This window comes from Penicillium rubens, assembly GCF_028828025.1.
Source record: "Penicillium rubens strain IBT 27055 chromosome Unknown utg000002l_segment0_segment0, whole genome shotgun sequence".
NCBI lineage: Eukaryota > Fungi > Ascomycota > Eurotiomycetes > Eurotiales > Aspergillaceae > Penicillium > Penicillium rubens.
This window is the reverse complement of record NW_026890600.1, coordinates 5,706,963-5,720,513: the sequence shown is the minus strand read 5'-3', so window position 1 is coordinate 5,720,513 and position 13,551 is coordinate 5,706,963. Positions and strand designations below refer to the sequence as shown.

Below are 13,551 nucleotides of genomic sequence, written 5' to 3'. Positions count from 1 at the left end.
GCTTTAGTTAGAGGATAGCTATGGATATAAAGCTATCAATGCCAGTGAAACTTCCTTTTTTGATACAGAACTGTCGAGCTGCTTCTTGGTTCAAGCTGCCCACTGTTGACGACTTGGTCCTTGCCATTCCTATAACATGGATCCCTCGGTAGGTTTATAGGATTCCTCAGAAGCCCATCTAACCTGAGAATAGGAGTATCTTCGTATCCTTGCCAGGTTGGACACTCGGGCCGTCCGGGTAGAAAGAGCCCAGACCAAGCTCGAACAAGCACTGGGTGATATGTAGGCTACCTTAAAACACGCAATTGAGGATAGGGACTATGTATCCAGGTTGGCGGATATCTTCTATGAACTCACTTAGAAGATGGGAGGCGTGATAATTTATCTTTTGAAGGAGCGCGGTGCCAAGGAACCCGGTCATGAGCCGGAGTTAACATATATAATTCTTGATATGTTGTTAAAGTAGTTGGAAATATAGGAGTCAGATACTAGCGATGGAGATGTCGGTGACTCGGAAATTGATAGCATAAAGGTCGTAGAATAGAGCAGCTAACTCGATGCTAAACGATGGTATGAATGTGCATGGTTCCTATTTCCTATGTGTTGATGTCCGTTTGCCAACTTGACCGAGGCTATAAATAGCAAGCCTCACGTCGCTAACGGTTGCATGTACGTAGGATCTGCTTTGACCTTCTGCTATTGATAGTATTGGTAGCATTTTAATCGGGTTCGTTTCTATATATATGTATCCCTGTTTGGATACACACTGTCACTTCCTTATTTCATAGTACTTTTTCAAAAAAGCCACGGAGCCATTTTAATTTGAGACGATATGGATTTTCGTCTTGCCCAGAAGCTGACGCGAGAGCTTCAGCTTGTTCTGGGGGAAGATTCTCCAAGGCCTGCTGAAACCAGTCCACGAATCAAGCCTGCTTCTGATACCCTTGAGGCTGCATTTGAATGGGACCGCGTTCGGCGGTCTGTAGCTCCATCACTAGAGTTGCTGCCTGGTGATGGACCCTAGGAATTACACCCATGTACAGGCAACTCCGAGTTTGGTATGCACTCCAGTAAGATTGAATATACATTTATGCTAAATAGATATAGGCGAGTGCCATTCTGGGGAACGTGGTGGGGCTAGCGCTATCAATAGGCTAGCTAATAAGCTTGGTCGTTGCCGTGTAGGGGGAAATCTGGTCGAAAGGGTAACATAGGAGGTAGTAAGGAAGATGATATTGTTTTGACCATGGTCAAGTGGTGATGGCTGTTGTTAGGCCGAACAGTTTGGATGAGGCCTGTTTGTTTGCGAATAATTGACCAAGACCTCGATGTAACGATCTCTGGCATTTCTGGCTGCACGAAGAGTACGTTGTGTATGTCCTTCATTGAGAGATTTCTGCCTCTATTTTGCCGCCTATGAAAACTTATCATGGGTTATATGACAAGATAGAGGCGCTGATAGAAGGCATTCGGTTCTGCTAATGCCGTAGGACGTACTAGTTGGCTAGCGATGTGCCAATGGATCGTAGTTGTAGTCATGTTACTGAATTGGTGTGGTTCTCTTAACTTGATTGGCTTGAGCGTGAAGCAAATGCATCTATAGTTGGGCACACTTCCTGGCCCTAGAGGAATAACGTCTGTATATAGCATGTAACTTGCTGCCTTTGAGAGTCTCAATGTAGGTGAATTGCCGATAAGAAGCTCTTGAAACGTCTTGAGGCATATTGCTCCATTTCTCCTTGAATCTTTCGACACGGTATTTCGGCAACAAATTCCATTCTCTTCGACCCATATATATTCCAAACGGTGAGTGGGATCGCCGATAATTCGACCGAACATTGATTGTATATGGTCAGAGCTCCAGTCTATGTTTGTAGCGATGAAAAGAGTATCTGCTGTAGATGTAATGATGACCGCGATTCAACTTGAAGTGAAATTTTTAAAGCAGAGCAAGTGGCTGAAAGGTGTATATCTTTAGTTATATAAGAATTTTGCTTTTATAAAGTGCTTCGAGGGTATAGTGGAGCCTTATATGCGACCAGTTCAGATGGTCTAAGCACCTTTCTAAAAGAGGTGTAGAGCCTTCACGGCTATTGGTGAATGTTATAGATAATGGTAGCTCCCAGGGTGCGCTAGATGGCTGCCAGGAACTCTTATTTAGCCCCTGGGAGACCGAGTGCTCCCGGGAACACAACCATCTGCCCTGGGAGTCGGGAATTGTTGTCGCGTTCTATGCAGCCAATACGTATCATAATTGCGGTTAAGAGAAAATGTTTACTATATATGCTTAACTAGATCTTCACAATGGTTTGACTTTCTACCGCTATAATCATTGTATTTCAGATTTGCCTGAATCCTTCTCCCCCATACATATTCTGCGCTTAAGATGTCAGACTCTCAGTGGCTTTGGGACCCTTTGGCTGTCTGTCAGATGGGGCCCCTTAGGGAGGATAAGTCCTGCTATGGCATTACCTAGAAAGGAAATGCTTGTAAGCTCACTGTGAAGAAAGAGACCCTGAAAGAAGGTCGGCACAAGCTGAACAACCTTACACGGAGCCCATTCGATCTTTCTACGCTTGACTCTTAGCTGGATGGCATTGTCTTCTTTTTCCTCTGTAAGAGATGGCATCAAGAACGTCAACAGAACGATGTTAAAAAGCGGTGGTTTAACGCAGCCGTGCGTAACCAAGTCCACGCGCAGATATCTCCGCGCCATCTTTTCTCACCATCTATAGCTGAAGAGGTTGATGATATAGAAGAGGAATCAGCCGGAATTTCTTCTGAGCCACATACGCTCTCTCCTCCGATATGGGATATTGACGAGATCACCTTCCCGGGACTTCCTGCCCCTATATGGTTAGAGGTATCTCAGCCTCCTGGTCGTGAAGTCACGTTAGATATGCTTGTAATGGATCGGGTGCCCTGGGATGTTTCACCGAACGATCCAGCCATCCTGTCTATTAACAATGAGCACGGTGGGTTGCACTGCATCTAGATTCACAGCTTCGACCAAGGGTCCTGTTTAGATGGCGAGGTGTGTCCGATCTGCTTTAAGGAAGATAGCGATGATCCCGTCATGCTATAATGCGATGCACGTAAGGGGGTGGTTTATTTGGGGTGCATGGACGGCTGGCTTGCCCATCGGTTGCCCGGGAATAACACCTCTTGCCCGATATAGTACGTAACTTATCACCCTTTATTCCTGTGGTCTGTTCACTAATTACGGATATAGTCGATGCCACGGATCTTTTAGCGCTCTCCTTTCCTCTTCGGTGGCTGGAGATGTTACTAGCGAGTCGACTATAGAAACGCCTCTCGAAGTCATATATATAGTAGGGGGGTCGGTTGTTCTAATAGTACCCTCGTAGCCTCAATCGCTTCGGCTTGCCCGGCATTCAGATCGTTTCCCGGTCTCTATCCCCTCAAGCTTATCCGTTATTCGTCGATCTGCTCGATAGAGACGGGTTCCCGATCGCTTCCGGCCGTAGGAGTAGATTTCAGATAAGCGAGAGGTGGCTGATAAATGCACGAGACCATTTTATTCGATATTACGGGATTCACCCGGGGCGATACGCACCATCGTTTCTAAGTAAAGACAAATAGTACCTTATCTTATTCCAATTCTGGGATGTATAAACATTGAACCCGTACATTTTTGCGGGGTAGGGCCGGTTTCTACCGCGACGACCGTTTGTGTAATAGTAACTTTCAACGCTTGATCACTGACGTTGTTGGATATCCGTATAACAGCCCATGCTCGGCTTTGATGGGTCAGTATCAATCTAGTTCTATAGGGTGGCAGTTATCTCTGCGGCTCTATTAATATTAAATAGGGTGGATGCCTTAACCACTCCGCAACATTTCCCTCTACTCAGGGTTCCTGGCACCGCTAAATCAAAGCTATCCCCTCGCACTCGACACGCTTCTAAGATGGATTCCATTTAGCGTTAGCCATCTAGACCTCCTACTGTGTGGTGTGACGGAACACCCGATTGGGCCACTTTAAAAAAACCAACCTATCTATCTGCACCGTCTTCTAGGCCCCAGCCCGACCTAGCGGTAACTACTTCTGCTCCGGCTCATCCTGAACTAGCGCAGCTGAAGGATCAAGACCAAGCTTGGAATCTTCAGCCGGTTTTCCAAAACCCATGGCTGACGTATGAGGCGATTGTGGTGATTTCCTAAGGACAGTCCGTCTTCTTGGCCCGGCACAGAAACAACAAAGTGGCTCTGGTCAATATCCACCTTCTGAAGCAGTAGTTTTTGTCTGTCAAGCCACTGTTGGAAACCAGGAGTCAATTCTCTTATCCTAGCTTTCTGGGTCTGCTGGGGTGCTACTGTTGGGAGGATCAGGTATTTTTGGTCTGGGAGTTAGTAGAGCTCTTAGTGAGTCAGATCCTGGTATCGAGGTGCACTATTACTGAGGGTGAGGTTGCCGCAATTGTTCGGCCGGTAAGTGCTAGTCTCAGCGCCTGATATGAGAAAGTGGTGCTTATGCCTGATAGGTCCTCGAAGGAATTCAATACCTGCGCGGTCGCGGGAGAGCCCTCGCCGCCTTGAGTGCCGATACCATGTTGCTCACAGAGTCCGGTGGGGTCAGGATCGGTGAGTGGGGAAACTGAGCGCAGCTGGTGGGCCACATGAGCATAGTTTACTAACGGTGGTCCATGTTGTAGCGGGAGTGGAGCACAGCTGCCAAATCGATACAGCCGAGATGGACGCGGCAACTCTGAAGCTATTCGCTTTGGCTGAGGTTGTAAAAAGGCTGATCATGAAGAATCCTCTACACTACCTATGGAGTGCCGAAGCCAAAGGTCTGCCTGAGGAGTTGAAAAGCTGCTGTTCACCGGAGGAGCTTTTACGCGTAAGCCTTGACCGCCCAGTCAACCCCACTATATACTGACTAATCAGAGCAAACTCTTCGAGCAATTAGGGGATGAGGGCGAACTGAAGATGCTGGTGAACGCGGCCAATAAGACTGCTTATCATAACCTCGAGTCATTCAAGCGTATATGAGCGCGTTATGTTGGGTAAGGTGTTGGCTTCCCGAATATATTGATAGGCAAGGAAGGTGATCGGATATTGGCTCAGGTAAAACGACCAACATTGCTCGCCTTGACCTTTGAGCGCTAGTACACGAAGAAAGCCTTCACTGTTCGGGCTAATTTCTGGTGTTGGTGTGGGTGGTGGCTGGATGGAAACACCGGTAGTGTCCCGCGTGTAAATTGGGTTGGCACTGTAACATATGCCACGGAATCAGTGATACGTGAAGCTAAGGATATATCATATATATATATATATATAGCACGCTTGAATGTTTCACCTATGAACCTCATGTCACGGCCATCCACAGTGTAGACAAGCCCTTCGTGCCCACACTCTCCCTTTAAAGTTATTCGAAATAAACATCGGCAAATTTATAGCTAAAAACGTGTCATTCGTATTGCCATAAACGCGGTGCCATTGAAGCAAAATGATATTTCCTATTACGGGGGTTCAACTTTGACCCACTCAAAAGTCCCATTGGCTGGAGCCTTAGCTTACGATAAGATAACGTAAACACGCGATACGGAAACACGAAAACACGCCGAAGCTTTGACTCTCCTTCGCAGCTTTTTTCTGTAATCGCAAGGCCCACCAAATAGTCTAGATGTGAAAAGCCCTAATAACGTGTTCGCTGTCGTTCGCCTACAACATGACATTTATCAGCAAACAGCTCTCATACGTACATGCATAACGCCCGCCTATATAGTAACTGTAATGTGAAAGAGGTCAAGATGAGCCATCGCGTATCGGAGCCGGCGTTCCTAGCACTGTGCTGTCTATGCCATCACCGGATTTATCTTGTCTGTCTCTATACGAATCTGACATGCTCCTCTCCTGCGCCTGATGAACCTGTAATACCTGCATAGCTTTGGCAATCCCCCCTGTGATACGAACCAGCTCGTTTTCTAAGTGACTTGCTCGGGATGAATTGCACTCCAGCTCATCCTGAAGCCGACGGACTTTGGCTTGTATTTCGCGGTTTTCGCTGAGGGACTCCTCTAGATGGATGCGTGTGCGGTCAAGCTCGCCGCTTATGTCGTGGTTGGCGCATTCCAATTCGCGGATTTTTGCCGTGAATGATCCGCTTTCCTTTTCGCTACATGCCGGTCGCGTCTTGCGTCTATCTTTAGCGCTGTATAGGCCCTCGGGGCGGCTTGATGGATAAAAATGCTCACCTCTTCTCTAGGTAGGTGGTCCCGTTCTGATTGGGCAGCCTGTAGCGTCTGCGGAGTAACCGCCTTAAGCGACCGGCCTATTTCTTCGTAAATGGACCGGTATAGGCCCACACTTCCACTGCCTAAGTTCGACTGCAATAGGCTCTTTTTGGATTCCGTTATCGACCAAGCGTATCTATCCCCGCCCGATGGCTGTAGACGGACTTGGCTGGGAGCGACGATAAGGTCAAGTCGGTCAACTGAGGCGCGTTAATTCGTCTCATTAGACTAAGGGAATATAGTCACCTACGTATATGGGCTGCCAATGCCTTACGGCACTGTTGTCTGAAGAACGCACGCTTCTTATTACTGCTAAGGACCATGATTGCTTTTGGTCTGTTAAGCAAGGCCGTAAGCCCTCTATATATTCAGCCCATGCGTTAAACATCTTATTCAAGGCGTTGAGGACTGAACGTTTGACGGAAATTATGTTGTCGTTCAAGCATAAACATCCCAGTGGGGCTAAGCCGGTAACCGAAGATCAAAAACGTTGAAAATCTTTAACGGGACCTCAAGTTCAAGCAGTTGGGTATAGGGGGAGAGAGATAAGTCTAGAGGTAGTATAATCAACTTTATCGGCCGCCCAAGTATGGACCTGCCACCGACCACTAATTTCTCATTCTATTCGACTAAATGAGGGACGAGAGACCTGTTGTCTAGGTTCTATAAGACGGAGCACTTTCTAGTGATAGTAATGACAAGGGAGACGATATATAGCCTGATTTCCCCTAGTCAAAGCATCATATCCCCTCCTATGTTGTTTTGGATAATGGGTAATATCTCTCGTCGGTCAACGCGCCGCTTGCGAGATACATCTGATACCATGCCTTTGCTTGACCATTGTTTCAACATGCAACCGTCGCCAAAGAACAAGGCTGCTAACAGCCCTGAACCTCCCTTGAAGCGATCAAAAACTACGCTTCGACTGCGGCTTCAGGAGAGATGCTTGAGACCAGATACGTGGTGGAAATCTCTTACGGCGTTTGGTCCCCTTAATGAGGGCCTAGAAAAAAAGCTGTAACATGAGAGAGCCGTTGCCTAGGAGGAAGTTCGATAGGAGTGGATGTAACGTCTGCGGCCCAAACCTCACCGACAATGCCCACCGGTAAAATGAGGGAAAGGATATAGAAGGGGCTAGTAGAGAGAAACAATGCCCCGAGAGGTCGAGCCTTCAATTAGCAGAATTCAGAAATTGATTTAGTGACCTGAATAAACCGGGTTGTTGCAATGTTTTATTTAATAACCATCCATCCAATCTAAACATAGTAGAAAACTTCAACTTATATGTACCGTGTTGAGTTATGTACCGATTAATTGGGAGGCTTGCAGGTATTCTGTCAAATTGAAGTACTCTATTTTGTCTATGCTTAAGAAAAATCAACCTCGGATCCGGATATTATTTTCTGTGATAGTGCTCCATTTTCTAACTTCTTTAACTGGAGATAAGTTCTGTTTGATATACGCTCGTTGTATTAGAAAACCCCTTATAGCAATCTTAGCCTTCCTATCTATAGCAGCATTTATGGACGTAAAAGAACAGACCCATGATACGATAGGTTTTGGAGACAACGACAGCGCCTGACGCTAAAGAGTAGTGAGTATGTCTAGGTTCATAATATTAATAGGCTATTTAATGTTTCCCTTTTTATATTATTGAGAAGCTGTCTTTCTGGATTTAATAACTTACCTGCTTTGTTCAGTATGTACACACGAGACAATAATAAATAACGAGCCTTGACGGCAGAAAGGCTCGAGGGGTCGCAGTTTCAAACCGCCAAATACCCGTGTCTAATCAGCCTCCCGGAGAACCATAAGTTCCCCACTATCGTGTGGCCGAGGGTCTACTTGGGGTTAAAGGATACTTTTAAGTTCGCGGTTTAGAACAAGCTCATTCAAAACTACTGTCCTGGTCTTCTAGAAGCCTTGCTACCTGAGGCTTCACGAATTCTCATCTTCTATAATTCCCATCCTTGTTTAGTTCTACGTGCGTAATTATTTATATACACGGTTATGGAGCCAGACCCATAAAACGATAGTCTTGCTGTTATCCGAGTGTGGCTGAGAATGTTTTCCAAAAGGCTGGGACAGACTATGAATTAATTGATCGATCGATTGGCATGTGGTTTCATAGATCCCAGTCTACTTCTAGAAACGCAGCATCTATCCCTAGTAATGTAGCATCTATTCCTAGTAACGTAGCATCTATTTGTGAGGGTCTCACGTATCCGTAGATGAGGACAGCGTATTCAGATGAGTAGTCAATATTAAAGAAAGCTATAGTCGACTCTAGATATAAGACGTAGCGCGAGGAAGCAAAAGGAATAGGCTTCCTCGCGTTCAGGGGAACCTATATGCGCCATGTGGGTCCCGTAGATCATTTCTCTAAACATCCTATATACTTCATGTATATCCCTGACAGCTAGGATAAGGTACAGACGCTTGATAAACTATCTAAAAACATTTGAGTTTAGATTCGTGTGTAGTATCAGGGAAAGAAAAGAAAACATGTATTTTCCTACCATAATCGAAACACAATATGGTTTCTATCTACTCCATTTCCCGCGCTCGAGATACGCCCGTAACGGCTGTGTGGTTTTGACCTCTAATAGGTGCTCCGCACTCTAGGTATCTAGCTTGCTCTATCGGTATACCACACTCTCTAATAGCAAACTAGAAAATATTGTTAGCTAAGTTGTCCTATTAAGGTAACTTGGGATAGTGGACAGATCGAGACTAGGGAAATTTACTCACCGGATGTCCGTTGACGCAATTGTACTAGTGCCTAGAGTGAGTCGCTATTCCTCTTCGCCCACTAACCATAGCTGTCTTGATTGATTCTAATTCTTCTAAAGTCACTGTCTCATATCGCGGCCCTTCGTAGAGATAGGTCATTTCCTGGACCTGTTCTTGGAGCTCGGGGCAGTTCCCCAGTCCGTCGTATAGTTTTAACGTAGTAGTGAGGAGATCGCGGATGGTTTCAGTGCGATTTTCGAGCTTTCCAGAATTGGCGCCAGCTTCTTTGGGATTCAGATCCGATATTGCTTTTGCTAGATAAGTGCGGCGATACCACGCGTCTAGCTAGGCGATTTTCGCAAATAAGATGGTTACCGTGATGACGATGCGGTAGAGACTTCGTTCATACGCCTGAGTTATCAAGTCTCGGTAATTTTCCAACACCCGAGTTAACATTGGTGATACTTTAGTAACACCTAGCCGTGCTTCTGGAGGATCTTTTCTTGACTACGTAACTTTAAACAAATGGCTAATTGCAATTTCTTGGGATTTCATCTGAATTAGCCTTGCGCCGAGAGTAATTTAACTATCAGGTTCCTGGATTGCTAGATTCGTTGCCTCCATTCTGGCTGATAGGGAGGCAATTTCGTCCTATTCTAGTTTCTGGCTGGTGGTAATCGCATCCATGAGCCGTTTCATCGGTTGATTCTCGGCCTATATGGTTTTGCTAAGTTTCAAGGCCTCTATATCAAGTGCTTTGAGCTTTATAGCGGCGTTCCCAGGGAGCAGAAACGCCCCCTTGGAGTTGAGCTTATATTCAATATCATTCAGACGCGATTCAAGGTTTACGAGGTCTATGCGACCTTTGGCAAGGAACCGCTTATAAGTCTTGTCCATGATAGCACGATTGATAACACGATTGTAACGTTTCGTCATAAATTGGCGAATAGGCTGTTTACAGTTAGGGCACGAGGGTATGGCTATGGCGAGAGAAGAAGAGAGATCGCGGAGGTCTTCGAACTTTCCATCTTTATCCCTTATATATACTTGATCTAGGCCAACCAATCCATCAACCGACTCACTTATAAAGAAATGACCGCATCCAAGCACGATAATCGGAGTTTCATCGAGGTTGATTTCGGAATAGTCTTTCATTTCGATGAAGTCAACACGAGCATCACTCTTATCGCCGCACTTTTAACACAGATTGTTTGGACAACCTTCCCTATAGAGGCTTGGACACTAGTGGCCGCATTCAAGATTTTTAGTATATCGCTTATCGCAGGGAAGTCGATTGCATGGTGCCGCACAAGGCATTAAGCAGGAGCCTTGATAGGCGTAGGACCAGGTGCATTTCTCGATACATGGTGTATATGCCTTTTCGTAAGTTGAGTCGCATGCTGAATGCGAGCATCGGACCTATAGCATGGTTAGTGTTTCTATATAATGATGAGATAATGGGTGATTGCGAGTCTTACTTCGCACTTTGCCTCGTAGGAACCGCAGCTTTCCCTATCGTGGCATTCCTTGGGACACCTATGGTTGCAAACACCATGTGGACGGTCATATATTTTTGTGCACTTCGGATGCTTGGTTATTCTTCTTCTGTCAACAACTTCCTGGAGACAATTTCCACAGCAATCACTGCAGTTGTGGCTATAGCTGAGGATATCAATGTATGGCTTAGGGCAACGGAAGATCGGGGACGTGACATCCTTAAAACAGCCAACCTTGATTTTATGGCCACACTTAGGAACAGTCTTTTCAACCTTAATATCGCACTTGATGAGCTCTAGGTTCAACATCTGATGGCAATAGAGGACCTTCTTGATATGACCACAAGGAAGCTTAACGTCTTGAATCTTCGTTAAGTAAAGGCCACAATATTCACCACAAAGCTTAGGGTATTTATGGTGATAGGTTGATCGGATACGTGGGCAAGGCTTTCCGCAGGCAAAGCCGTCGTGTATGACTGTCGAATGGCACTTGGCCTGGTATTGATGGCCACATGGCTTAAGTCGTCGGTCGCACGGGAGACTGTACCCACCCTCTGGACTCTTCCTTTTAAAGTCGTGAGGACCAGAGCATAGAATAGGCGTATCTGGATGGCGAGGACAGCATAGAGCTAACTCTGTACTAACTGCATTCGCACGGGAGAGCTGAGAGTGGACATCGGCCCACATTTCCATATTGAGATATGTTTCGGCATTTCCGATGAGGTACATGCCATGTTAAGCCCGGCTGAGGAGCACGTTAATACGGTTCTCGGTGCGCAGAAAGCTAACCTTGCGCTTTTTGTTACTACGAACTAGGGAGACCACTATCACTTTTGCCTCCTCGCCTTGGAAATTGTCGACTGTGGCAAGGCGGAGCGTCTGAAGCAATGTCTTTTTCTCAAGTGCCTTGCGACTATTTGACTCTGGATCCTTATCTTCCACCTTCTCAAACCTATCTGCAGCCAAGGTTTCTAGGTCTCGCTCGCTGAGGCAAATCTCGAAATCCTTGCTAAGCGATGTCCTGAGATTCCGTAACTGCCCGGTATATGGGGTTAAGAGGGCAATATCCGTGCTCTTGTACTCTCCTTGCCGAATAAGATGCCGAATAAGAGCAGTAGCCATATCGACCTCCCACTGGTTGCTATGAGACTTGACACGGCTGCCGTTATCTCTCGAGTCTTCCTCGCATTGATGGTCTAGCTAGAAGAGGTTGTCCCTTATTCTAACAATATTGGGTAAAGCTGTGGTGCTTTCATGGTCCTCGAGTTTGGGATAGACCCTCCTGATAAGTTGCGAGATTTCGGGTCTCATTCTTCGCTATACATTAAGCTGTGAAATAGGGGTAGGCTTGAGACCTGGCTCGCCGAGAGCGCGTCTCTTAAACTGGCTTCTGTCTAGCTGCCATGCTATTCCTGTGGATGATTTAAGACTAAGTGAATAATTTTGAATCTGGGGTCGCAGCTGTCGATGATCTCCAATCTGAATGAAGTGCTTAACACCTGGTATGAGGGCTGAGATAACGTGGGCTTCTATTATTTCTGCTGCTTCCTCGCATATAATGACCTTTGATCCTAAGCGGCGCAATGTCTTGATGTGGCGTGTAAGGGATGTTGTTGTGATTCCGATCATATCTGCTTGAATCAGGGCTCGGCGATTGACCTCATCATGGACTGTATTGATGTCGTTGCGAAGGCTCGCGGCGTGATCAATGGCCTCAAAAATCCGGGCAATTTCGCTTTCCCGCCACTGTTTGAACCACTCCATTGCAAGAATCTGGCGTTCCGGGTTTGTGAGAGTATGAATATCTTCCTGGGTAGCACGTGTCAAGCGTTCCAAGCGCACAATATCAACTTCATCCTCGTTCTGACCTTTCTGGATTCTTATCGATTTGACCCTAAGCCAATGAAGCAATTTGTCATCCGTGACAGTTGTGAACCCTTCCAGATCCGGTCGGTCAAGCTGCTTATGTATAGCAGGCTATTTTCTGCGCACGAAGTTCCCTATAGCGGCCCAAGATAGGCCCTTTTGAGACTGGTGTAGAGGTTTCATTGCATATCCAGTATCTTCCATGTGGGCTTCGAGTTCCCCGTAGGACTTGCCGAGGGTCTGCGACTCTACCTTCGTCTTCCTAAAGTCTTTACTGACAACGCGAAGGTTCTTGCCTTCAAGCTCGGGGGCCTGACTGCGGCTACCAATGCGTATCACTTTCTGGATGCCTATATCAAGAAGGTGCTTTAAGAATTGGTCTAAGGCATGGTTGGTATAACACCTATGGTTCCCGTAAGTAAGAATACCGGAAGGCATGAACTCACTACTCACATCACAATGATCGGTTTAAGGTTTGCATTTTTCTTAATTTCAAGCAGAGCTTGGACAACCTTAACGCCTAAATAGGACTTTCCGGTGCCTGGTGGGCCTTGGATTAGGGCATACTCTCGTGTGAGAGCTGCGATAAGTCCCTGACACTGGCCATAATCTAGACCAGTCTGAGTTTGTAGCTTCAAGGTGTCAACGGACTTAGGGGTACTCGGATCCAATGCAACGTTGTTAGCGGTAGGGGTTGCGATCGAAGTTAGGGGAAAGATAAACCCTGGTTTACGCGCATATGCCGGTGGGGGGATATTGTGTCGATCTTTATCACTCTTGTAGTCTGGCAAGACCCACTTTCGGAATGCCAAATCCCCTTCGCGTTGGATTTGTTGCAGGTTTTCTAGGATAGGGACGAACGTGGCAGGGATTAAGCCATGGAATTCAACCAGAATGCCAGTGAGTCTCTCACTGTAAAGCTGGCCTAGGAACATTAGTTCATGTTGTAAACAAGCCGTAAGTTTGACCGTAATACTAGGTGAATGTCTGTCAGACATAAGACTGCTCTTGTTCTGGTGCGCTTGGTTTTTGGAAGCATTCTTCACGGTCACTTCGAGGAAGATAAGCTTTCTATGAGTTCCTTGGGACGTCAAAAAGCAGATGAGGCTTCCCTCATCAAGTCGACTAGAGTCTTCCCACTATTTGGATTGCTCTTTGGAGGTCCTTTTGCGGAGCTGTGGTGGAATAGAAAAGGA

At 46.3% G+C, this 13,551-nt stretch overlaps 6 protein-coding genes across 6 annotated transcripts; 2 read left to right on the top strand and 4 right to left on the bottom strand.

Annotated features, from left to right (window-relative positions):
* Nucleotides 1-832: 832 nt before the first annotated feature.
* N7525_004650 (uncharacterized protein) lies at nucleotides 833-1,141 on the top strand (the record flags this gene model as incomplete). Its single annotated transcript, XM_061213109.1, has 2 exons — nucleotides 833-978; nucleotides 1,108-1,141. 2 exons carry the CDS (start codon nucleotides 833-835, stop codon nucleotides 1,139-1,141), a joined length of 180 nt encoding a protein of 59 aa, XP_061070130.1.
* A 2,819-nt stretch (nucleotides 1,142-3,960) lies between these two features.
* Nucleotides 3,961-5,016, top strand: N7525_004649 (uncharacterized protein; the record flags this gene model as incomplete). The annotated part of the gene is made up of 5 exons (XM_061213108.1): nucleotides 3,961-4,173; nucleotides 4,261-4,452; nucleotides 4,506-4,605; nucleotides 4,629-4,864; nucleotides 4,912-5,016. Coding segments are annotated over 5 exons (846 nt in total), but the record flags the coding sequence as incomplete, so codon positions are not given.
* Nucleotides 5,017-5,772: 756 nt separating this feature from the next.
* Nucleotides 5,773-6,583, bottom strand: N7525_004648 (uncharacterized protein; the record flags this gene model as incomplete). Its single annotated transcript, XM_061213107.1, has 3 exons — nucleotides 5,773-6,159; nucleotides 6,222-6,460; nucleotides 6,511-6,583. 3 exons carry the CDS (start codon nucleotides 6,581-6,583, stop codon nucleotides 5,773-5,775), a joined length of 699 nt encoding a protein of 232 aa, XP_061070128.1.
* Nucleotides 6,584-8,807: 2,224 nt separating this feature from the next.
* On the bottom strand, nucleotides 8,808-9,617 carry N7525_004647 (uncharacterized protein; the record flags this gene model as incomplete). The annotated part of the gene is made up of 5 exons (XM_061213106.1): nucleotides 8,808-8,930; nucleotides 9,012-9,035; nucleotides 9,078-9,338; nucleotides 9,369-9,490; nucleotides 9,581-9,617. 5 exons carry the CDS (start codon nucleotides 9,615-9,617, stop codon nucleotides 8,808-8,810), a joined length of 567 nt encoding a protein of 188 aa, XP_061070127.1.
* A 618-nt stretch (nucleotides 9,618-10,235) lies between these two features.
* N7525_004646 (uncharacterized protein) lies at nucleotides 10,236-11,218 on the bottom strand (the record flags this gene model as incomplete). Its single annotated transcript, XM_061213105.1, has 2 exons — nucleotides 10,236-10,412; nucleotides 10,472-11,218. The coding sequence occupies 2 exons, from the start codon at nucleotides 11,216-11,218 to the stop codon at nucleotides 10,236-10,238; spliced, it is 924 nt and encodes a 307-aa protein (XP_061070126.1).
* A 6-nt stretch (nucleotides 11,219-11,224) lies between these two features.
* On the bottom strand, nucleotides 11,225-13,290 carry N7525_004645 (DEAD/DEAH box helicase; the record flags this gene model as incomplete). Its single annotated transcript, XM_061213104.1, has 4 exons — nucleotides 11,225-11,689; nucleotides 11,813-12,448; nucleotides 12,635-12,758; nucleotides 12,809-13,290. 4 exons carry the CDS (start codon nucleotides 13,288-13,290, stop codon nucleotides 11,225-11,227), a joined length of 1,707 nt encoding a protein of 568 aa, XP_061070125.1.
* Nucleotides 13,291-13,551: the final 261 nt, after the last annotated feature.